At 37.8% G+C, this 25,173-nt stretch overlaps 1 protein-coding gene across 18 annotated transcripts in view; it reads left to right on the top strand.

Annotated features, from left to right (window-relative positions):
• The window catches only part of LOC105479611 (PDZ and LIM domain 5), a 217,707-nt gene that overhangs the window by 53,883 nt on the left and 138,651 nt on the right, over nt 1-25,173 (top strand). For 17 of the 18 annotated variants that reach the window (XM_071093301.1, XM_011737639.3, XM_011737638.3 and 14 more), the window contains exon 3: nt 22,940-23,091. In XM_071093301.1, the coding sequence (XP_070949402.1) occupies nt 22,940-23,091 (152 nt within the window). Of the gene's footprint in view, nt 1-22,939; nt 23,092-25,173 lie in introns of those variants that run through there. The other variant, XM_071093306.1, reaches the window with a different exon arrangement.

Genomic DNA, 25,173 nt, shown 5'->3' with positions numbered 1-25,173 from the left:
CATATGCTAGGAACAGGGATGGTATACTCTATGGTCAGGAAAGGCCTCCCTGCAGAAGTGACTTTTGAGCTGTAACTGGAATGGTAAGAAGATCATGATGCATATTACTAAGGACAGAGTCCCACTCCCTTAAACCATTCCAGGAAGGGAGGAGGTCCTCAGTGTGGAATGGTTCATGCTTTCCAGGGGGGTACACCCCAGAAGCAAGGCTTGCAGGTGCAGAAGTTCCTCACCTCATATGTGATGTAGTTGCAGAGAATTTCCAATTTTCCTGGAGCTGTGTGAGCTTGAAAGATGACAGTCAATTTGAAAGATGACCATGGACCAATTGCCAGAGGGGTCTTCCTGAATAGCCTGCTATGCGGAGAAACTTCAGGATTTTTGCCTGTCCTGGGGAGAGGGAAGAGAGGAAAGAAAACTCTAACAATGGCTAAAATTGAATTTCCCTCAATTCAGAGGAATGGGGATTTCAGTCAGCTTCATTAAATAATATGTGATATTTCTTGCCAAAAAACAAAAAAAAGGTTTGGCATTGTAGTTATTTGTCTATCTACCCTAGGTTTACAGATTCATTCATCAAGCAGCAAAAACAGATGATTTACATATAACCAGTTGTCTAGGAAATTTTTAAAAATTTGAGTCATTTGGACTGTTAAGTAGAAATGAGGTGAATGTATTACTTACTTTGTAGGTAAAAACAAAAATAATTTTGGAATTCTTCTGGAAGTCTTATTAAATTGATGAATATATTAGAGGTCATTTTAATGATGATCAGTACAACTTTTTTTCCAAGTGAAATCTGGGGATTGCTTTATTCCTCTTGCACCTTGAATAGCACTAATACATTAGGTTGAATCATTTAGGGGCTGCTTTGGCTGGCAGACTAATGCCCAGGAAATATCTGGGTGAACAGTTTGCCAGATGCACACTTTATTTATTTATTTGGAGACACGGTCTCACTCTGTTGCCCAGGCTAGGGTGCAGTGGTAGATCTCTGTTCACTGCAGCCTCTGCCGCCCAGGCTCAAGCAGTCCTCCCACCTCTACCTCCCAAGTAGCTGGGACCACAGGTGTGTACTACCATGCCTGGCTAATTTTTATATTTTTTGTAGAGACAGGGTTTTGCCATGTTTCCCAGGCTAGCCTAGAACTCCCAGGCTCACGTTCCAATCTGCTCGCCTTGGCCTTCCAAAGTGCTGGGATTACAGGCATGAGCCTCCCCGCCCAGCCCAGATGCACATTTGACCTAATGAACTGATAATTCACTGCCAGTTTTAGGTTCCATTTGACTTAATCCTAAAAATGAGAGCGTAAGTAGATAACAGCTTGTACACTGAAGTAGTTCCAGAAATATTGGATTTATCTAAAGTTATTTTTTATCATAGTGTAGTTGCCCTGTAAATTTTTATTGATGATAGTACATAAAAAGGCATTAAAGTTTGAGACTTACTGATTTTAGAAGGTTTATGCCAAGCAAGTTTGACACTTATAAGCTCATACCAAGTGGGTGAATTGTAATCTAAGAATTGCTTAAGACTGTACTTGGGTGCAGTTTTCATTTTTTGTAGGCTGCTTTATGTATGATTCTTTGTCCTATGTATTGTCTATCTCAAAAGAAGGCATTGTAAATGGATGGAATTAAATTAACACTTTTCCTTGATGGCTTTTGTATCCCTAATGATGTTGCTCAGCATTATGAGGGCATGTCTTAACAGTAATATACTTACGATCAGTAAAATCTTTCTGCTTAGTATTTTAATTTTTTTTTTTTTTTTTTTTGAGACGGAGTCTCGCTCTGTCGCCCAGGCTGGAGTGCAGTGGCCGGATCTCAGCTCACTGCAAGCTCCGCTTCCTGGGTTTACGCCATTCTCCTGCCTCAGCCTCCCGAGTAGCTGGGACTACAGGCGCCGCCACCTCGCCCGGCTAGTTTTTTGTATTATTTTTAGTAGACACGGGGTTTCACCGTGTTAGCCAGGATGGTCTCGATCTCCTGACCTTGTGATCCGCCCGTCTCGGCCTCCCAAAGTGCTGGGATTACAGGCTTGAGCCACCGCGCCCGGCCCTCTGCTTAGTATTTTAAAGTTGAGAAGATAATTAATTGGTTTTTCATCCTAATAATAATGACTACTTTTTATTTAAAGAGGTGAAAATAATAATTCAGACACCTAATATAAGTATCCTAATAGAGGTAAAAAGTAGAGGAAGGACTTATACTCACTGAACTATATAAAACATGATATAATTATTGATTTTATAATACAAAATTCATTTCCGAAAAGTAAATTGATTATGCTCATCTTTTAAGATATCTTTTTGAGGCTTCCTTGACATTGCTATTGCAGAGAGAAAGGGAAAAAACATCTACATGAAATATTCTATCTTAAAGCCTGTTTGTAGTTTGGTTTGTCTTATGTGCATATCATCAAAAAGATTTATATAGACAGAGTGAAACAGCTTCATTTAAAAAACTGAAATGTTTTGTGTTGACTGTGTGTGAACAATATATTGCCCATTAGAATGTATATCTATCTAATGGGCCATCCTGTAGTTCAAATCTTAGAAGATTTTGGGCCACTGTGAGCTACCAACATTTTTCTCTTTAAAACTACGAGATCAAATGGGTAGCTACGTGCTGGACAGCATCCTTTCTCATCCAAAGCTGAGAAAGCTTTGGATGCTGAGAGAAGGAACTCAGGATACCTGTTTGTAAGGGAAGTTTTAACTTGTTCTGTGTCCTGAGAGGAAAAGCTACACTGTTATATTTGTTGTTGGAAAATCCTTTCTGAAGAACCAAAAGAGTTATTTTCCCACTCCTTAGCTAAACCTAGATATTCAACCAGTAATCCAAATGAGGAAAAGCAGGCTCCTTTGGATTGTACCTGCTGAGGGACACAGGTGTAACATTTATTCCTCATTCAAATTCAGTGGCTAAATTTACATATACTTCCCCAGGAGTGATTGCAGAAGTCTTTCACCCATGGCTGAAAATGAAAAATAAATATATTTAATAGAGATGCTTTTGTGTTTTCATATATTTCATTTACAAAAATTTTCCTGTCATAATGACATATTCACAATTCAGGACCTTCACACATATGTATCTTCTTTTTGAAATTCTTTCTACCTAGCTAACACTTGGACTTTCTGAGGAACTAGACTGGTTGACTCCTAGACTAATTGAGATATACATGTCACTTCTCAAAATACCTTGCATTAAAGAAGTAGCACATTTATGAGAATTGTATTTATATACTGAAATTTTATTATTTCTTTCATTTACTAGTGTTATCACAGTCTAATAGAAAAGTATTTTAGTATTTTCTTTTGAAAATAAGTTTATTATTCATTTTAATAATATAAATCCAGGCTCCTATTAACTAGATTGAAGCTCACATTTCATTTTATAGCATTTTTCACCAAAAAGCAAAAAAATGTTTGTGATCTGATTGAAATCACTATGATGTGTAATGAGAATCAGAACTTCACGGTTGTACGACTTTTGTTGTTGTTTTTTTTGAGACAGAGTGTCACTCTGTCATCAGGCTGGCGTGCAGGCTCACTGCAACCTCTGCCTCCCAGGTTCAAGCAGTTCTCCTGCCTCAGCCTTCCAAGTAGCTGGAATTACAGGTGTGCACCACCATGCCCGGCTAATTTTTGTATTTTTAGTAGGGATGGGGTTTCGCCTTGTTGGCCAGGATGGTCTCCATCTCTTGACCTCGTGATCTGCCTGTCTCAACCTCCCAAAGTGCTGGGATTACAGGCGTGAGCCACTGCACCCGGCCCGTTATACTGTTTTCATGGAGTAAGACTACCATACATAGTTGAAATTGTGTAATGGTGCTCTTGTGTCTGGTCATTTGTGCACCAGTAACTTGTTAAGTACATAATCTGTTTCTCATTTTCAGATTCATATGTCTCCTATTCAGTACGCAGGGCTTGTGGTTGTCTGCCTTGTGTTTAGACATACCCAGTAATCTCATTACTTTACAGTGAAGACATTTTATTTTTGGAATGTTCTGAATGTTTCCAAACTCTGAACTGTGCTGAGTATTGAAATCTTCCTTTCTGGAACTTGCACTCATGGACCATTGTTCTTACCTAGAGGATTATTAGATTCCTGGATCCTCACTGAGACTTTCTAAACCAGGATTCTTGCAATGAGTTTGCATATCCATTTTATAACAGTGCCCTGAGAGATTTTAAAGAGATGGGCAGTGGGGTGGTGGGGACAAAAGCAAAATGTTTTTCCTATTTTCACACCATTCAGCACAACACTTCTGACACTAGATGTGTGGGATATTTCCCCACACACCAAGCAGTCATTTCTCCAGTGGACACCAGCTGGGTGTGCTGCAATTCAATTCTGACACTGCCTACCTGGGGATAGCTTTAGATCTTACATATTGAGGGTTCAGTTCCACAAGACTGCTCCACATTTCAGATGCCAGTCTTAAGTCACTTCTATTTTTTCCTTTTGGAAACAATCTTGCTCCGTCACCCAGGCTGGAGTGCAGTGGCGTGATCTCAGCTCACTGCAACCCCTACCTCCTGGGTTCAGGCGATTCTCGTGCCTCAACCACCCAAGTAGCTGGGATTACAGTTGTGCGCCACCACCATGCCCAGCTAATTTTTGAATTTTTAGTAGAAATAGGGTTTTGTCCTATAGGCCAGGTTGATCTCGAACTCCTAGCCTCAAGTGATCTGCCCACGTCAGCTTCCCAAAGTGCTGGGATTACAGACAGGCATGAGCCATCATGCATGACTGGAAGTCACCTATATTTCTGATCAACTGGCTATCAACTGGTGGATCCCACGACTCCTTCCTTGGGTTCGATTAATTTTCTAGAGATGCTTACAAAACTCAGGGCAACACTTTGTTTACATTTACCGGTTTATTGTAAAAGATATTACAAAACAGTACAGACGAACAGCCAGATGGGAGAGATGCACGGGGCAAGGCACATGAAAAGGGGAACAGCGCTTCTATGCCCTTTCTGGGAGCCACCCTCCAGGTACCTCCATGTGTTCAGCTGTCCAAAAGATCTCCGAATCTAGTCCTTGTGGGTTTTTAAGGAGGCTTCATTATGTAGTTATGATTGCTTAGATCATTGGCCATTGGTGATCAACTCAAACTTCAGTCCCCTTCCCTTCCTGGAGGTTGGAGGTGGGGCTGAAAGTCCCAATTGTCTCATCATACCTTGGTCTTTCTGGTGACCAGCCTCCATCCTGAAGCTACCTGGGGCCCCCAGCCACTATCATCTCATTAGCATACAAAAGACACTTATCATTAAGGGATTTCAAGGATTTTAGGAGCTGTAAGCTAGGAAAGTGGACCAAACATAGTATCACAAATTTTGATCAGCCAAATGTGGGAAGTACTGCTCTGTAAAACACAGTATTTCAGTCTTTTCAACACCATCATATTTAAAGTAATTCCTAGTATGATATAATTTATGGATCTTTCTGTGTTTTGATGGTGATTGCTTCTCTGGTACTGAATTGCAGATAGTATTCTTGATGTCTCAGCTAAATGATTGACAAAATACCTTAGACTGGGTAATTTATACATGACATTATTTTATGGCTCACAGTTCTGGAGACTGGGAACTCCAAGATCAATTTGCCAGCAGATTCAGTGTCTCATGAGGGCTCACTTTGCTTCAAGATGGTACCTGTTAGCTGTGCCTCACATGGAGGAAGGGCAAAGAGGCTAACAAGCTTCCTCAGGCCTCTTTTATAAAAATTACTAATTTTATTCATGGGGATGGAGCCCTCATGACCTGATCACCTCCTAAAGGTCCCATGTCTAAATACCAAATTTAAGATTAAGTTTGAATTATGAATTTTGGGGGGAATAAACGTTCAGAACATAGCATTCTGTCCCTGTGTGATGGTTAATATTAGGTGTCAACTTGATAGGATTGAAGGATGCCTAGATAGCTGGTAAAGCATTGTTTCTGCATATGTTTGTGAGGGTGTTGGCCAGAGGAGACTGACATTTGAATCAGTGGACTGGAAGAGGAAGATCCACCCTCATTGTAGGTGGGCACCATCCAGTAGGCTGCCAGCACCACTAGAACAAAGCAGGCAGAAGAAGACGAGATTACCTGTCTTGCTGAGGCTTCTGGCTTTCATCTTTCTCCCATGCTGGATGCTTCCTTCTGTTCCTCCTGCCCTTGGACCTCAGACTTCAGGTTCTTGGACCTTTGGACTCTTGGACTTAACACCAGTGGTTTGCTGGGGCTCTTGGGCTTTTGGCCACAGACTGAAGGCTGCTCTGTAGGCTTCTCTGCTTTTGAGGCTTTTGAACTCTGACTGAGCCACTACTGGCCTCTTTCTTCCCCAGCTTTCAGATGGCCTATCGTGGGACTTCATCTTGTGGTCATGTGAGCCAGTTCTCCCCAGTAAACTCCCTTTCACACACACATATGTGTGTGTGTGTGTGTATATATATATATATTTTTTGTTTTGTTTTGTTTTGTTTTGTTTTGTTTTTCCTGTCCCTCTGGAGAACCCTGACTAATACACCCTCGTCTCCCAAAATTCATGTCCTTGTCACATGCAAAATACATTCATTTTATCCTGGTAGCCCCAAAAGTCTTAACTTGTTCCAGCATCAACTCAAAAATCTGAAATGCAGTCTCATTTAAATATCTAAATCGGGTATGGGTGAGACTCAAGGTATGATTCACCTTGAGGCAAATTGCTCTCCAGCTGTGAACCTGTGAGATCAAACAGGTAATATGCTCGTATATATAATGCAGTCATTATAACCATTTGCTGAAAGAATGGAACCTCATGGCAAACTAATCTAATTCAGACTTTTAAGATTACAGTAAAATATTGGTCTCAGCATTCAATAATTATCAATAGTTGGTAGTACTGATCATTTTTGGTATACACAAGGAAAGCCCTGTATGGATTCTAGATTTACCTGCAACTTCTGGTAGCCATTCTAACAGAAATGGCTTTAGCCTTATCGTTACATTTGAGTGCTTCTGGGCTGTTACTTTGAAGGGCAGAGGTGATTTGATTCATCAAAGCACTAACGTAATGAGTGGGAGAGGATGAATCAGCAGACAGTGTGCTGGAGAAATACTCTGCCAGGCAAACCAAAATCTTGCTCCTCTGCTCCTTCACTCCCTCCTTGGTATGGACTTTGCTCAACTGGAAACAGTGACATTGCTTAATAGATTTTCCCTAACTGCTGTCAGCACCCTGCCCTCTGCCAAGCCTAGCATTACCCAGAGCACAGGAACACATGGTCCACCACTTCAGTAGAACAAGAATCTTCAGTATTGCTTCAATTTATTTTACTCTTCGTTTTAAAAAAGAAAAATTAAAAAAAGGGGCACTGACATAAGAACATTTCCTTTCCATTTCTAGCTGCTGTTTGTGATTGTGCATTTGGTTTCTGTAGGGGAAGTAAAACAGCTAGAGTTAAATCAATGCTTTGTGGCAAGAGACCAGAGAGCTAGAAGTGATCTACTAACATTTGGTGCTGTCTTGATAAAAGCCAATTGTGTAGGCTGGCTTATTGGGCAAAAAATAAATAAACTTAGGATTGCAAAAAAAGGTACAGGAAACTTATAAGTGGTATTGGTGGAAGTTCTAAGCTAAACAAAGAGCTGGAAGGAAAAGGCTTCCTTGGAGGTGAGAAACTTGGCTCCTTGGGTCAAGTGATGATGAACCTTGGTTTTGAAAGGCTACAGCTATATAAAGGAGTCTGATGCCATACGTCCTGGGGCTGGAATGGGCTGAAGACTTCCTCATCTTCTCTAAGGGCTAGAAGAACACACTTAGTAGAAAATGCACTGATAGGAGGAACCAGAAGTTGGCAAGCACGGATTTCTTGGAAACAACCTGGCATCCAGGAGTAATAGCACATAATATATACAATCTGTTGTAAAGAATAAAATCACACTAGTTGATGTGGAAGCAGATTATAAACTTAGATTGTTCAGAAGTTATTTATCGTCCTATACTGTGCTCTTTATCATTACTTTAATTGGCAAAAACTGGTTACTTTTGCACCAACCTAATATGACTTTTGGCAGCCTTGCTATCCTTGACTCTCAGTTTTCTTGTTACTTTCTCCCTATGCTGTAGACAGCTTTAATTGCCTGCCATTCCCTGGAAATGGTAGTGTTTTCATATCGACATGTCTTTCACATGGTTTTTGTTTTTGCTTATAGTACATACTTCTTTCCTTTTTTGTTTCTTCAAATTCCAACCCATATTTTATTACTCAAAGCAGTTGTCATCATCTCTTGAGAAACCGTCTTCATGCCTCCAAAGTATATTAGTTGTTCCAGTCTTTGTGTTGATAGCTTGTATACATTTCATCATTATATCATAATGGCCCAGGTTATCTTTTCTCTTTGCTTGTCCCTCTGCCTGGAATGCCTTCTTTCTGGATATCTGTGTTGCACTCTCCTTTACTTTGTTTTGGTCTCTGGTCTCTGTTCAAATGTCACCCCTGCCAGAAGTCTTCCCTGACTACCCAAACTTAAAATAGCATTTCTTGGCATTTTCAGTACCCTTTCTCTGCTCTATTTTTCTTCTGTAGTACATCTTTTACTTCCAGACATTTTATTACATATTTATGTTTATTTGTTGATTTTCTCTTTCCCCCTACTGAATTTAGGTTCCATGAATGCAGGGACCTCATTTTGTTCATTGCTGTATGACGCCATGCCTAGAACAGCCTAGCACATAGTAGATACTTAGCAAGTATTTGTTGAATGATAGAATGAATGAATATTTTATTTCTCCATGTATTAGGTTCTCTAGAGGGACAGAACTAATGGAATATAAATATAAATATAAATATATATATACACACATATATATAAAGGCGAGTGTATTAAGTATTAACTCACACGATCACAAGATCCCACAATAGGCTGTCTACAAGCTGAGGAGCAAGGAGAGCCAGTCCGAGTCCCAAAAATGAAGAACTTGGAGTCTGATGTTTGAGCGCAGGAAGCATCCAGCATGGGAGAAAGATGTAGGCTGGAAGGCTAGGCCAGTCTCTCCTTTTCACGTTTTTCTAGCTGTGCTGGCAGCTGATTAGATGGTGCCCAGCCAGATGAAGCGTGAGTCTGCCTTTCCCGTACCACTGACTCAAATGTTAATCTCCTTTGGCAACACCCTCACAGATACACCTAGGATCAATACTTTGAATACTCTGTATCCTTCAGTCCAGTGAAGTTGACACCCAGTATTAACCATCACACCCCACTAGTCTAATAGATCATTCTTATAGTCATCAGCATCTGGTACTTATGTAATCACTCAGTAAATATATAGTAAATGAATAAATGTGTAGTTCAGTATTACATGTAAGAGGGCTCAACTGCTACCAGTGGAAAGAAGATTCTTGCCCTTTAGATGAATTCTTTCTAAAGAAAAAATAAGGTCTGAAAAAGTAGGAAAGCTAGATTATTTCCACTCCTGGTTTTATCTGGAATTTTCCACTCCAGTTTTTGGGTTTCTACTGGTGATGTGGTTTTACGTTTTTGAGAAATACCCATGTTTGCTGGAAAAGACAAGAGGAAATTATTTGTAAGATCTGTATAAGTATTTGCACACCATGGTTTTTTTTTTTTTTTTCCAAATAAATTCTTTGATGACATCCTAGATTTTTTTTTTTGTCTGTCTTCATGTGTTTGGAATGGTTCCCCAATCTGCATTCTTAGTGATGTCTGTCTGAAACGTAGTTTACCATGCCCTTTTTTTTTCCTTCCTGTGTATTAGATTATTATACCAAAACCTAGACCTTTTAGTAGTTTTCAGTTTTACTTCTGTATGTTCAAATTTGATTATTGTTCATCTGATAGTCCTAATTTTGTTGCTGTTTTAATCAGTTTTGCAATGATCTTGTCTTTTTCATGTTAGACCTAGAACTGATTTTAACCATTTAATGCTAATCTCAAGAATTCTCTCAGTTATTTTAATATTTTAAAACAAAATAGGGAAATAGGCCGGCCGCGGTGGCTCACACCTGTAATCCTAGCACTTTGGGAGACTGAGGGAGGTGGCTCACTTGAGGTCAGGAGTTCGAGACCAGCCTGACCAACATGGTGAAACCCCATCTCTACTAAAAAAATACAAAAATTAACTGGGTGTGGTGGTGCAAATAAAATAAAATAAGGAAATAAAAATAATATTTCTGTAGCAACTGGAGAAGAGTACAAATTTATTGCCCATATGAAAAATGAGTATTAGTGTTAATAACTGTTTAGACTAATGAAAAATTGTAAAGTCTATGTAAATATTTATCACCTCTTAGAATTGAAAAGGACGCTAGAAACATTTGATCTAACCATCTTGTACAGCTAAGCAGAATGAGGCCACAGATATAAATGGCTTGCCCAAAGTCACTAGGTTTGTTAGTGGTAATAGTGCTAGAATTGCCCTTAGGTTTCCTTTATAATACTAAGGGTTGCAAGGGCATGGACTGTCAGGCACTTGCATACATAGTTTGTGAAACTATAAATGGCCACAAATATTCTGGCTAGCCACCTAGTATCATAGAACAGAAATTTTAGTGTGCATACCTTTTTATTTTTTTATTTTTTTATTTTTGTGGGTACATAGTAGGTGTATATATTTATCAAGTACCTGAGATGTTTTCGTACAGGCATGAAATGTATAATATTCATATCATGGAGAATCGGGTCTCCATCTCCTGAAGCATTTACCCTTTGTGTTACAAATAATCCAGGAACACTCTTATTTTAAAATGTACAATTATTATTAACTATAGCTACCCTGTTGTACTATGAAGTTGTCTCATACATTCATTTAAACTGTTTACCCATCAACCATCCCCCCCAACACACACACACACACACACACACACACACACACACTCACTCTCTCACTCCTCCACTACCTTTCCCAGCCGCTGGTAACCATCCTTCTACTCTCTCTGTCAATGAATTCAATTATTTTGGCTTTTTTCATTCCACAGGTAAGTGAAAATGTGTTTAGCTTTCTGTGCCTGGTTTTTTAAAACTTAACATAATGATCTCTACTTCCATTCATGTGGTTGCAAATGACAGGATCTCATTCCTTTTTATGGCTGAATAGTACTCCAAAATGTGTATGTATCACATTTTCTTTGTCCATTCACCTGTTGATGGACACTTAGGTTGCCTCCAAATCTTGGCTGTTGTGAATACTGCTGCAACAAACATGAAAGAGTAGATATCTCTTCAATATACTGATTTCCTTTCTTTTAAGTATATACCCAGCAGTGGGATTGCTGGATCATATAGTGGCTCTATTTTTGTTTTTTTTTTTTAGATGGAGTCTTGCTGTGTCACCCAGGCTGAAGTGCAGTGGTGCGATCTCAGCTCACTGCAGCCTCCACCTCCCAGGTTCAAGCAATTCTCCTGTCTCAGCCTCCTGAGTAGCTGGGACTACAGGCATGCCCCACCACACCCGGCTAATTTTTGTAATTTTAGTAGAGATGGGGTTTCACCATGTTGGCCCAGATGGTCTCAATCTTCTGACCTCATGATCCACCTGCCTTGGCCTCCCAAAGTTCTGGGATTACAGGCGTGACCCACTGTGCCTGGCCAGTAGCTCTATTTGTAATTTTGAGGAGCCTTTGAACTGTTCTCCATAGTGTTGTACTAATTTACATTCCCACCAACAGTGTACAAGGGTTCCCTTTTCTTGTATTTTGAAGCGTTTGTTATTGCCTGTATTTTGGATAAAAGCCATTTTAACTGGGATGAGATGATATCTCATAGTTTTGATTTGCCTTTCTCTGATGATCAGTGTTGAGCACCTTTTCATATGCTTGTTTGCCATTTGAGAAATGTCTATTCAAATCTTTTGCCAGTTTTTTAATTGGATTTTTAGATTTTTTTTTCCATACAGAGTTGTTTGTCAGAAGGGTAGATTGCAATTTTTTTTCTCCTGTTCTGTGTTTTGTCTCTTCACTTTGTTGATGGTTTCCTTTGTTGTGTAGAAACTTTTAAAGTTGATGCGTCCCATTTGTCCATTGCCTATGCTAGTAGGGTATTGCTGAAGAAATTTTTGCCCAGACCAATGTCCTGGAGAGTTTCTCCAGTGTTTTCTTGTAGTAGTTTCATAGTTTGAGGTGTTAGAGTTAAGTCTTTAATCCATTTTGGTTTGATTTTTGTATATGATAAGAGATAGAGGTCTAGTTTCATTCTTCTGCATGTGGATATTCAGTTTTCTCGGCACCATTTATTAAAGAGACTGTCTTTTCCTCAGTGTATGGTGTTGGCAATTCTGTTGAAAATGAGTTTCTTGCAGGTGTGTGGATTTTCTTCTGGGTTCTGTATTCTATTGGTTTTTATTTCTGTTTTTTATCAGTACCATGCTGTTTTGGTTACTATAACGCTGTAGTGTAATTTGAAATAAGATAATGTGATTCCTCCAGTTTTGTTCTTTGTGCTAAGGATAACTTTAGCTATTATGGATCTTTTATGGTTTCATATAAATTTTAGGATTGCTTTTTCTGTTTCTGTGAAGAATGTCATTGGTATTTTGATAGAGATTCTATTGAATTTATAGATTGCTTTGGGTAATATGGACATTTTAACAGTATTGATTCTTTCAATCCATGAACATGGACTATCTTTCCATTTGTTCCTGTCCTCTTCCTTTTCTTTCATCAGCATTTTATAGTTTTCATTGTAGAGATCTTCTTTGGATAAGTTAATTCTGAGGTACTTAATTTAATTTGTGGCTATTGTAAATGGGATTACTTTTTTGGATTGTTCATTTTTGGCATATAGAAATGCTACTGATTTTTGTATGTTGATTTTGTATCCTGCAACTTTACTGAATTTGTTTATTAGTTCTAAATGCTTTTTGTGTGTGTGTGTGGGTTCTACAGGTTTTTCCAAATATAAGATCATATCATCTGCAAATAAGGATAATTTGACTTCTTCCACTCCAATTTGGATATACTTTATATCTTTTTTGTTTGTTTGATTGTTTTAGCTAGGACTTCCAGTACTGTGTTGAGTAAGAGTGATGAAAATGGCCATTCTTGTTATGTTCCAGATTTTAGAGGAAAAATTTTCAGTTTTTCCCCATTCAATATGATACTAGCTGTGGATCTGTCATATATGGCTTTTATTATATTGTGGTATGTTCTTTCTATTCCCAGTTTTTTGAGGGTTTATATCTTGAAGGAATGTTGAATTTTATCAAATGCTTTTTCAGCATCAATTGAAATGATCATATGGTTTTTGTCCTTCATCTTGTTGATATGATGCATCACACTGATTAATTTCCATATGTTTAACCATCCTTGCATCCCAGGGATAAATCCCACTTCGTCAGGATGAATGATATTTCTAATGTATTGTTGAATTCAGTGTGCTAGTATTTTCTTTTTCTTTTTCTTTTTTTTTTTTTTTGAGACGGAGTCTCGCCCGGTCACCAAGGCTAGAGTGCAGTGGCATGATCTCGGCTCACTGCAAGCTCCACCTCCCGGGTCCACGCCATTCTCCTGCCTTAGCCTCCTGAGTAGCTGGGACTACAGGTGCCCGCCACCAAGCCTGGCTAATTTTTTGTGTTTTTAGTAGAGGCGAGGTTTCACCATGTTGGCCAGGATGTTCTCAATCTCCTGACTTCGTGATCTGCCCTCCTCAGCCTCCCAAAGTTCTGGGATTACAGGCGTGAGCCAATGTGCCCAGCCTCAGTTTGCTAGTATTTTCTTGAGGATTTTTGCATCAATGTTCATCAGAGATATTGGCCTGCAGTTTTCATTTTTTGATGTGTCTTTGTCTGGTTTTGGAATCAGGGTAATACTGGCCTCATATAATGAATTTGAAAATATTCTCTCCTTTTTTACTTTTCAGAACAGTTTAAGTAGGATTGTATTAGTTCTTCAAATGTTTGGTAGACTTCAGCAGCAATGAAGCCACTGGGTCCCAGGCTTCTCTTTACTGGGAGACTTTCTGTTATGGCTTCGGTCTTATTATTATTGGTCTGTTCAGGTTTTGGATTTCTTCCTGGTTCAGTCTTGGTAAGTTATATGTGTCTAGGAATTTGTCCCTTCTTCTAGATTTTCCAATTTATTGGCTTACAGTTGCTCATAGTAGCCACTAATGATCCTTTGGATTTCTGCATTATCAGTAGTAATGTCTCCTTTTTAATTTCTGATTTTATTTTTAAATGTGCATACCTTTTAAGAAAGAATTTCTAAAGAAACAGATACATATGCCAAAATAGAAGTATAATATTATTCATTACTTTATGTATAAGAACAAAAAAATTAGGAAGTAACTTAAAAGACTAAATAGTAGCCTGCAAACTTTGATTTGCAGTGTGATAGTTCATCAGATGTTTATTGTGTTTTGTGTTTACATCTGTGTACAATATACCTAAATAGAAATATAAGATACAGTTAGTTTGAGGAGCATTGTATTATGGAGAGTTGTGTACACATTTGAAAAGTGAAATAGTGTAAAACAGTAGATGAGAGAAACAACTTTGCCTCTTCTTTAATCTTTTCTTAGAATTGAAGGTAATGCCTTGTTGGAATAGGCCCTTGTTAAATGTTAATGATTAACATTTTGAAGATTATAGAGGTTTTTAAAAAGCGAATCCCTGTTTTTATAAGCTATACTTACCTTAACATGTGAAATCATGATTTTGCACCATTTGGAAGAAGCATTCTGTTTTAAAAGTTCTGAAATTTTCTTGAGCTTTTGTTTCGAAAATCTTTAGCTTATGGGTTTTGAAAGGCCTGTGATTTTTCCTCCTATCATAGAAGTATGCTGGCGTGGTGGTTACCAACCACACTTAGAGAAACTCTGTTCTCACATTTCATTAAATCGTAAGTTCTTAACATTTTTTTGGTTATAGACGCCTTTGAGAATTTGTGGAAAGTTGTGGTCCCACTCAATGGAAAATACATGCATGCTTGCACAGAATTTGCATACAATTTCAGAAGATTTGTCTCATCATTGAGGGAGAGTTGAAATGTATGATTATCATTGTTAATCCATTCCCAGATATAGTAGATTTGACTAATTTGCTTTTAGTCTTTATAATTATTTGTGACATTTCCTATCATTTCTCTCACTATTCCAGAGTAGACTACATAGAAACACTGATTTCTCTGTAATTAACAAATTTGATTTTCAGATGTTTATGGATGTGTTCTTTTTACAGACTATCATACTTTCACATTTCTAGTAGGATATTCACACATAAACACTTTGGATTTAGACATATATAGATTAGCTGTAAGTCAAAATTGTTAATGAGGCATCTCAGTAGTAAATCACAGTTGATGAAGACGTGTTTCTATTTGTTTGGCCTTTGGTAGAGTAGAGTAAGATGCTGTTTTACTAAATAAGGGCTCATCATAGGAAAGAGACTAGTAGAACAGACCGTGCCATATTGGCAAAAGCCCTGTGTTTGAACTAGATAGCTCCATGACTACATAAGGAAAGAGACATAATTGCCCTCTTCTGTTTGGTTTTATAAGGAATGATGACACATACTTTGAGGTATTCTCCTCATTGCTACCATATAAGGTGTATTCTCTAACTTTTGAGTAAAATTGGCATAACCAAAAGAAGACCCACTGTAAAAGTAAGTACTGCTCATATGAGTCAGGATTACACATTTGCTCACAGAAAGACATCAGTGATTGCTTGTTTTATTTCCCTACCATTCTAATCTACAAAAAGGCATATCATTTTATTTCACAGAAAAAGGTAATAAATCCAAAGCAGTCTCTCTCTCTCTCTCTCTCTGTCTCTCTCTCTTTCTGCTTTTTTAAAAAATTGATATGAGGTCTCGTTTGTTACCCAGACTGGAGTATGGTAGTGCAATCATGGCTCACTGCAGCCTCGATCTCCTGGGCTCAGGTCATCCTCCTGCCTCAGCCTCCTGAGTAGCTGGGACTACAGGTGCACATACCATGCCCGTCTAAATTTTTAAATTTTTTGTAGAGATAGGGTCTCACTATGCTGCCCAGGCTGGTCTCAAACTCCTGGGCTCAAGCGATCCTCCCACCTCAGTCTCCCAAAGTGCTAGTATTACAGGCATGAACAACTGTGCCCACCCCAGCCTTAGATTTTAAGAGGGATGTTTACATTAGACATCTAAACCGGAGATTGACATTTTAAATGTAGTTGAATAGCATTTGTAGACTGGTCAAAGTGCCAACATTATATAACAACAAATAGTGCAGGACAGAACAATGTTCAGTGCTGAAGTGTAGTATTATAAGGTAGATTAACAAGCACTAGGAAGGTAATAAACCAATTAGGATTTGAAAAAAGCTTTAATGCATACATTGGGGGTGAAAATCAGCACTTCACACATTTTCTTTACTTCTGCTCGCTTCACTAGTCCCTCAGTTGCTAGTAAAAATTTCACTGGGATTTTCTTTATGTGTGTTATTGAGTGGGTTGAGTAGTACCTATTGTTGGTAGGAAAGCAAGTTACGTGAAAGTTCTCTGTCATAGGTGTAATGCCCACACATTCTTATGTAGGTGTTTTGCAAGGGGATGGTGATGTAAAAAAAACGTCATGTAGTCATGTTTATGGTATCCTGGGAAATATGTGGGAGATAGATAACTAGAAACTGTCAACAATAGTCTCATATGTCCAGATTCAAATTTTTTATTTAACAGCAGGTACTGGAAAATACATTTTAAAACAAAATTCAAGATTGCTTATTAATTAGATCTTAAGAAAAATAACACTTTTCTCCGTACTTTTTCTGACTCAAGAAAGTCTTGTTTTTCAGATTGATGTAATTTTATTAGCATAATTCTTCAAATTTTGGTAACAGCACTGTTAGAAAAACAACAGCTTCCATTTTCCCATGGTTTGGTTCCCAGGGTTTTTGGACATGGGAAATTTCTGTTAGTGTTTCTTTCTGTAGCTCTCATGTTTATATGTTCCTTTTTTACATTTACTGTGTCTGACGGCATTCCTGCCATACCCATGGTGTTAGGGTCATGTGTTTCCAAGCATTCCATATTTGTTGAAAATATGCAGAAGATTGAAACTTGCCCTTTGATAGTGGCTCATTATATAGGTACACGTCTCCTACTTGTTGCCTGTAGTACATTATAGGATAATCACCAAAGTAAATTTCTTTCGAATCAGCATAAATTGTTCTACTTAGTAAATATCTGACTATTAAAATGGTGTTACCTGTCTATATTATAAATAATTTCTATTGCTGATGCCTATTTTCTTAATTTGGCAACTGCTGGCTTATTTCCAAGGAAAAGCAAATAGAGGTTTTTGTGTACATTTTGAGTATTTCCTGCGATTTAGAAGGATAAATTTCATATATAGAGAATTCTAAGACCCTGGAGTCACTGTTACGGTTAAACATTGTGCCTCTTTATGGAAAAGCTTAGGGCATATAGGAGCTACATTGAATGATCATATTAAAGAGAAATCTTAGACTTATTTAAAATGATACCTGCCATAATGGATTATAATTTTTAAAACTGAAAGCTCTATTGGTTTGTTTGTGATGGAAGTGCTCTCAAGAGGTAATAGCTAAGGGGAAGAGTTAGTGTAGCAGATATATCTAACTCCTTATAAATCCTAAATAACATATTGTTTGTGGATAAGTTTTCCATTTAGTGCACTTTTGAGTTCCTTGTCTAAGTGATCTGCTGTCTTGAGATACTAATATTTTATTTTCAGTATAATTTTATAGAGACACAGTACTACTTTTTCTCTTATTGTTAAAATGATTAGGAACAAATACTGGAACACTGTATTTGGTGGCTAAGCATTTTGGGTAATTTTAGTTATAAATTTTTTTTGACAACAATAAATTAATGAGATGTTTAACACACAAGTATTACGGTGAGAAAATTTACTCGAAATCATAGTTACTAATAATATTCGTGTATATTATTTTAAATGCAAATCAGAACATAGAATCTTCTCTCTTCTCTAATTGTTATTTTGATGTTCTGTTCAGTTTAAATATTATTTTGTGCATATGTACTTGGATATATATCACACCTAGAGTTAAAGCCTGGATCTTGCTTTCTAACACCTGGGACATCTTTCTTTCCTCATGGTCTTGGTTCCCTCCTCTACCTTCTATACCAATACTCTCGTTTGTTTCCCTCTCTTCTTTTTTTCTTTTATTCCTGTCCTTCTCTGACCTCCAGCTCAAGAGTTCTTCACCAACATTACTTTATTGATTTTTATCCTTTGGCCTTTTGGTACAGTGGCAACACCTAATGCTTCTGAGAAGTGACAAGAGGCTACCATTCTTTAGGAATGGATTTTGGGAAACTCGTAATTGGATAGTAGTAAGCAGGGAAGGGAGATGCAGTGAATTATGCTCTGAATGTGTGGCATATTCATTTCTGTTGCTGAGTGAGGGGAAAGTTAGGCTTAGAGAAGCAGAAGGAAGTTTAAGGAAGGAAGTGAAAAGCCAGAAGGAGGTCTGACCAGTCAGTTTGAAACGCTGTCTTCCCTGCCCTGTATTACCTTGAAGTAGGCTTCCCGCCTATGTGAATTTGTGACATCATGTAAGAATAAACAATAATACTGAACATTTCCAGTGCATTTTGTGGTACATGCTGTCCTGGTATTTTATTTAACCTGCTCAGCGGCTCTGTGAGGCAGGTGGAATTCTAGTCCTCATTTTCAAAGAGCGGAAACTGGGACTTAGAGAGGTCAACTAATTCAGGTCACACAACTAGTAAATGGCAGAGCATGAATATGAACTCCTATTTGCCTGACCTCAAAGCCTGTGCTCAGTATTGTGGTCTTATTGTTGTATGGACATAGACAAGTTATTTGATCACATTGAAGCTCTGTTTTCCCATCTGTAAAACAGACTACAACTACCTTACAAAAGAGAGGAATGATGAAGCATCCCCAAAGTCCCCGATTTACTGTTCATGCTTGGTAAATATAGTACTGATTACTTCTTCTGGGTCATTTCTTTCTTAGGACAGTAAAACACTATGTGAGAGGAGCTACCTTCCTAAACTGAAAAAAATTTACCTTTGGGTCTTTCCTAGTAAACTAAGATGGGCAAGCTCAAGGCTCTTATTCCATTTTCTTTTACATTCTCCCCCAAACTCCCACAATCTTTCCTATCTGCTTGCTGAAGACTGGACTTCCTTTTCAAGAGAAGACTTCTTGTAATCCATGGTTACAGATAAAAGGGTTAAAATGCAGCTGTTCCTAGGGATGAGTTTTAATCTGAGTACAGATAACTGATATTAGATCCTTTTGTACTGAAGTGAATGGGGAGGCTTAGTAAAGATAACACTCTCTTCAGAAGCATACAGTTTTCTGGTTTTCCTTCATTTCAGCATCAGTGAACAAACCGGAACTCAGAGGCAGTTCCAACATGTACAGCCGTGTGTGCTTGCAACTAAAGTGAGACCACAAAGTAATGTTTTTGAAGAAGCACACCGCTGCAATTAAGTCTGTGGAAAATTGGATAGCAGTACTGAAAAATGCATTTAAAGATCAAAAAGGAAGCATTTGCTTGTGATTAGTTTGATTTATACTGAGCTCGACCCAGGAGCCTCCCACAACTGCTTCCTTCCTACGCTGTGCATTTATGAAATACATACACACTTACAGCTGCCGTGTACAAGATGTACTGATGACAGAAAGTTACTACTGCTTTAAACAAATGCAAGCTATTCAGACTTGAAAAACAGTGAAACAAACAAACAAAGAAAGAGCTGTGCAAATAATGAATGACTTTGTAGTCTCTCCTTGGCTGCTTAGATTGATAATGCTACATCCTACCCAATTAAGAGAAAGGCAACATTTATCTTTCTAATGAGTGAACAGATTGAGGAAGTGGTTCTGGAGATAAATGAAGCTCATAGGAGTATTTAGTTAAGTGTTCCTTTTTACAAGTCCTAAATTTGTTTTTCTGTGTATTGGGCATTTCCCACTATATATAGCATTAGTTCAAGCTCATCATGCCCTTAAGTTTACATCATATGAGTAGGAAACCTGGGTAGAGAATAGTGAAGATGGTTAGAGATTCCAAAAAGACATCAGTGTCAAAAACTCAAGATGATTCATGTTACCAAGCTGAAAAACTGTAAACAAAAAGGAGTTTGTATGGCATTTTAAATATATGTTAAGCCCATGATGGACTTTTGTTTCCATTTGTGGTAATTGGTTGAGAAAGAATTAAGATTCAGTACAGTTAAGTTCTTCCTAATACTTGTTAACAAAGTTACCAAGGAAGCTGTGAAAGTTTTAGAAAACCTACAATATTCAAGGCTCTCGGAGAAGAACAAATTATAAAACATGATCCCTGACCTTATGGAACTTGTTTTGAAGCTAAAAACAGATTGGTGACAAATTATAGCTGGCTTGTATTTTCTTTACATTATAGGAAGCAGAAGACATTTGCAATTTTTCTACTCTCATTTTATAAATAGGGAGTTGATATGATTAGAACTTTCCAGTGCAAGAGGTAATGGGGCCACCATTCGGGAATGTTAAAATGGAAGAAAAGGAGACAAATATGGAGATGTGAAGGTAGGAAAGGTCTGTAGAAAACTCTAGTGGAAGGCAAGTACGCAAGAGCAAGGTGAAAGATGATCAAGACTTGGACTATCATAGGAGAGGAATGGAAGGATGGACAGATCACATTTACATTGTTACATTTAGTAATTTTCCTAGATGTGGTACTTAAGAGGCAGAATCCATGTGGCTATAGGATTCCTGTGCTCCATGATTTGAAAATAAGGGTGACAGAATAAAAGCAGTCCTAGAAAGGAAGGTAATTCTAAGAAATTGGTTTTGAACATCTTGAGATGATAGACTCTCAAGAGATCTAGTATGTAAAGGGAGCAGAATAAGAAAAGTTATCTGGTTATGACATTGTCTTTGATTCCATTATTTTGTTTCTACATTGTTCATTACCTTTATATTACTACTGAACTAGGAGTATTTAAGTTGTTTCTGTTGGGCACATTTAGAACAAATGCCCATAGATTTCCGTGTTTCTGTTTTAAGGCTACTTTATGTGAGGGTGGTGAGGTAATTTAACTGCTTTCTATTTCTAGTTAATTTTTTGTTTAATGCCTGTCCTTCTTTGCTAAAATAAAATCTAGGATGACTTATGTTTACTTTCTCCCTTTACAAAGATGTCAAATTTTAATTCATTTGTGGATTTTAGTAGGGAATAGATGTCCCTTTGTCTCACAGAAGCCTTCCAGATTTCACTTTTATTGTAGGATCAAACCTGTAACTTTGTATAGGTAGCAGCTCACAGATAAACTTTTAAAACTGGCGGGGACCTTAGAAGTCCTCTTAGATCGTCTGGTGCAGGCCCCACATTTCTCAGATCAGTAATCTGAGATCAAGGGAATGATAATACAGTGATAGCTAACATTTATCCAACTATATTATCTATGTATAATCATTATGATAACCTGATAGCGTAAGTGGAACAACCTTCCCAAAGTCCCAAAGAAAGTGGTGTGTAGCTCGCTTGCTTTCAGAACTGTTTTCTTTAAATGTTTTCTAAAATCATTGGTGTTTTTTTAAACTGTGATAAAATATACATAACATAGAAGTTAACCATGTTTATCATTTTATTTTATTTTTTATTTTTGGGGGGGATGGAGTCTTGCTCTGTTGCCTAAGCCGGAGTGCCGTGGTGCGATCTTGGCCCACTGCAACCTCTGCCTCCCACGTTCAATCTATTCTCCTGTCTCAGCCTCCTGAGTAGCTGGGAGTACAGGTGTGCACCACCACGCCTGGCTAATTTTTGTATTTTTGGTTGAGATGGGGTTTCACCATGTTGGCCAGGCTAGTCTGAAACTCCTCACCTCAAGGGATCTGCCTGCCTTGGCCTCCCAAAGTGGTTTATCATTTTAAAATGTGTAATTCAGTTGCATTCACTGAATACAGTCACGGTGTTGTGCAACCTTCTGACTTATCTATTTCTAGAACTTTTTCATCATCTCAAACAGAAACTCTGTATAAGATTTTAGTTTCAAGTACTAGATGAATACTGGTTATTTACTTGCTTTTTCAGGCCTAGTATCTCCCATCCTCCAGCAACTCAGTATTCAGTATGATCTATTGTACTTATTGAATGCTGAGTTGTCATTTGAATTTGAATGGTTTCTTTAATTTGTACTTGTTTCATATTTCTAGGTATCTATGAAAAGTTCACTGTCACTTATCCCAGCATAATATATGTGCTTCTTTTGGGGCAATGAAATATATACACACGAAATTTGGAGAAGATCAAACTAAATAATGTAAACACATAGACGATTTTATTGAGCAGGAGAAGAAAGACTAAGGATTAAGGACTGTGACACACGCAAAAAAGTCAAGTTGTCTCAGATGCAAAGAGTTTCCCTTCTGCAAATGCCTACAGCAGGAAGCACACCTAGTATAAAAGATATTTGGGCTTGGAATCTGAAAGAATTCAGTCCCCAAACGCTGCATGTGAACTGGACTCGACAGGAAGGATTGTTTAGCAGATCTTCCCTCTCTATTCGTCTTTGTGCTCAAACAAAAATACAGCTGTTAAGAGTTTTAAAAAATTATTTCCAAAAGAGTATAAAAACCCCATTCAGATTGCATTCTTTTTATTCTGCTAAAATGTGAAGTTTCCTTGGCTGCTTCTCTTCCTGATTCATAAAAATCACACAACTACTGTTGCACAATAAAGAAATGGAGAAATGATCAGGGAATCTTTCTCAGAAAATTCGTTGTTTTTTTTTTTATATAGAACAAATAAGAATTTAAGAAAATAAACATTTAAATCATTTGAATTTTAACTTTACATGCTAAAATTCTTTACATGTTGAACAAGATAGTTTTGTGTTACTTAGTGTATTAATATGCTTTTGGTATAAGCAAAAGTATAATTTTTATCAGCATTTATTATTATTTTTCAGAATGACACTCCTAATGAAATGTATTTATTACAGCTAAAAGATGGCGGCAAGGCATCCCAGGCAAATGTAAGAATAGGCGATGTGGTTCTCAGCATTGATGGAATAAGTGCACAAGGAATGACTCATCTTGAAGCCCAGAATAAGATTAAGGGTTGTACAGGCTCTTTGAATATGACTCTGCAAAGGTAAGTTGCTTTCTGTTTGTCCTGAAAGAGAAACCAACATTGAGGAATGTGTTTTTGTGTGTCTGACTCATGGTGTTAACTAAGACTCAGTTTCTGCTGCCATTGTTTCAGGTAAATAAAAAATATAATGGCTCTTAAATTGGATAATTGAGCAGCATGAGAATTGCTGAAAGCTATGAGTTATTTCCCCATCAAAAGTCATGTATTTCCATACTAAGAAAAATTGTGTGGGCCTGTAATCTCGGCACTTTGGGAGGCCAAGGTGGGAGGATTGGTTGAGCTAAGGGGTTTGAGACCAGCTGGGCCAATATAATGAGTGCTTGCCTCTACAAAACATAAAAAAATTAGCCAGGCATGGTGTCATGGGCCTGTAGTCCCAGCTACCCAGGAGGCTGAGGCAGGAGGATTGCTTGAGCCCGGAGGTCAAGGTTGCATGAAGCTCTGATTGTGCCACTGCACTCCAGCCTGGGTGACAGAACAAGATCCTGTCTCAAAAAAAAAAAAAAGAAAAAGAAATTGTGTATACAGCTTCAGAGAATTCAGGAATTCTTGAAATTTCTCAATGGAGTGCAAGCTAAGAGTTCTTTCTGTTAGGTAAAATTCTGAGCAGTATATTAAAGGATATTCTTTTAGGATATGATTTCGCTTTCGTTAGTTTGTCTTTTTCTCTCTTTTTTTCTGAGTAGAAAAATAATTTTTAATACAGTCCTTTGAAGGCTGGACTTTTTGAACTTACTGCTTTCTAAAGTCACTCTGGCCTCAAATTATAAAATAATTAATCATCACATTGTTTATAATATATCAGGTATTTTGAGGATCCCATCATTTGAAACCTGCACCAAAATCACCTGGAGTGCTTGTTAAAAATACTGATGTCTATACTGAATCCGAATTTCTGGGAGGAAAGACCAGGAGTTATATTTGTTGAAGTTCTCTGTGGTTATTATGACTTATAAAGTTTGATCACTGTAGTATCCTGGGCCGAAGGCAAGGGAGGAGAAAGAGGGAATGGAGAGTGATAGAAGGGTAGCTGTGAACCTTCAGCTTTATAATGAAGGTAGTTTGATCATATACGAGGTAGTTGTGGAGGGTTTTAAGCAAATCTTGTTTTTGATGATTACAAAAAGTATTCTGAATTCTATCAGATTTGGAAAACACCACTTTTTCTGCCTCCCCAATCTCTTCCATAATTATATTGCATATAATTATCTAAGTCTTCCATAAATTATCATGTATATTATGAATCTTTAAGAGGGAAATAGGCTGGGCGCTGTGGCTCACACTTGTAATCCCAGGACTTTGGGAGGTCGAGGTGGGTGGATCACCTGAGGTCAGGAGTTTGAGACCAGCCTAGCCGACATGGTAAAACCCAGTCTCTACTATAAATACAAAAATTAGATGGGTGTGGTGGCACATGCCTGTAAACCCAGCTACTTGGGGGCTGAGGCAGGAAAATCACTTGAACTCTAGAGGCAGAGATTGTAGTGAGCCGAGATCATGCCGCTGTACTCCAACCTGGGCAATGGAGCGATACTCTGTCGCCGCCGCCCCCCCCCCAAAAAAAGTAAAATTGAAAAGAAAGAGGGAAATAAAACCTGGTACCTTCCCAAAGTATTTGTCTATGGAAGCTTTTTCTTGGAGCCCCTCCTAGGAGTCGTGTTTTGTGAAAAACACTTAGGCAGTGCTCTGTGTTTTGCTACTGCTGTCCTAGGGATTGCTAGTGAAAGAATTTCTACAGGGTAAATTATATTTACCTGTCTGAGTGAATATCAATTTGGTATTAAAACTGAAAAGGAAATTGTTTTTACAAACTTAGACTGACTTGGACATACAGATCTATTTTGAGGTATCATGACTTTCTAACCAGTTTCCTCTTTAGGGTCTTTTTAAAAAACTTAAGAGAAATTCTTTTCAGTGGGACTGCTGAATCAATGTTTATATGTATTTTAAATTTTGATAGGCTATTAGCTATACATTTTAATGCATAGGAAAGTAGTCAATAAGAAAAGTCATTGGTTATAAAAAAATTTGTTTCATTAGTATTCTTCTGTTCTCTATATTGAGACATGTAACATGAAAGTT

This window comes from Macaca nemestrina, chromosome 3 (genome assembly GCF_043159975.1).
Source record: "Macaca nemestrina isolate mMacNem1 chromosome 3, mMacNem.hap1, whole genome shotgun sequence".
NCBI lineage: Eukaryota > Metazoa > Chordata > Mammalia > Primates > Cercopithecidae > Macaca > Macaca nemestrina.
The sequence above is the reverse complement of the archived record's forward strand: the minus strand, read 5'-3'. Positions and strand labels throughout refer to the sequence as shown.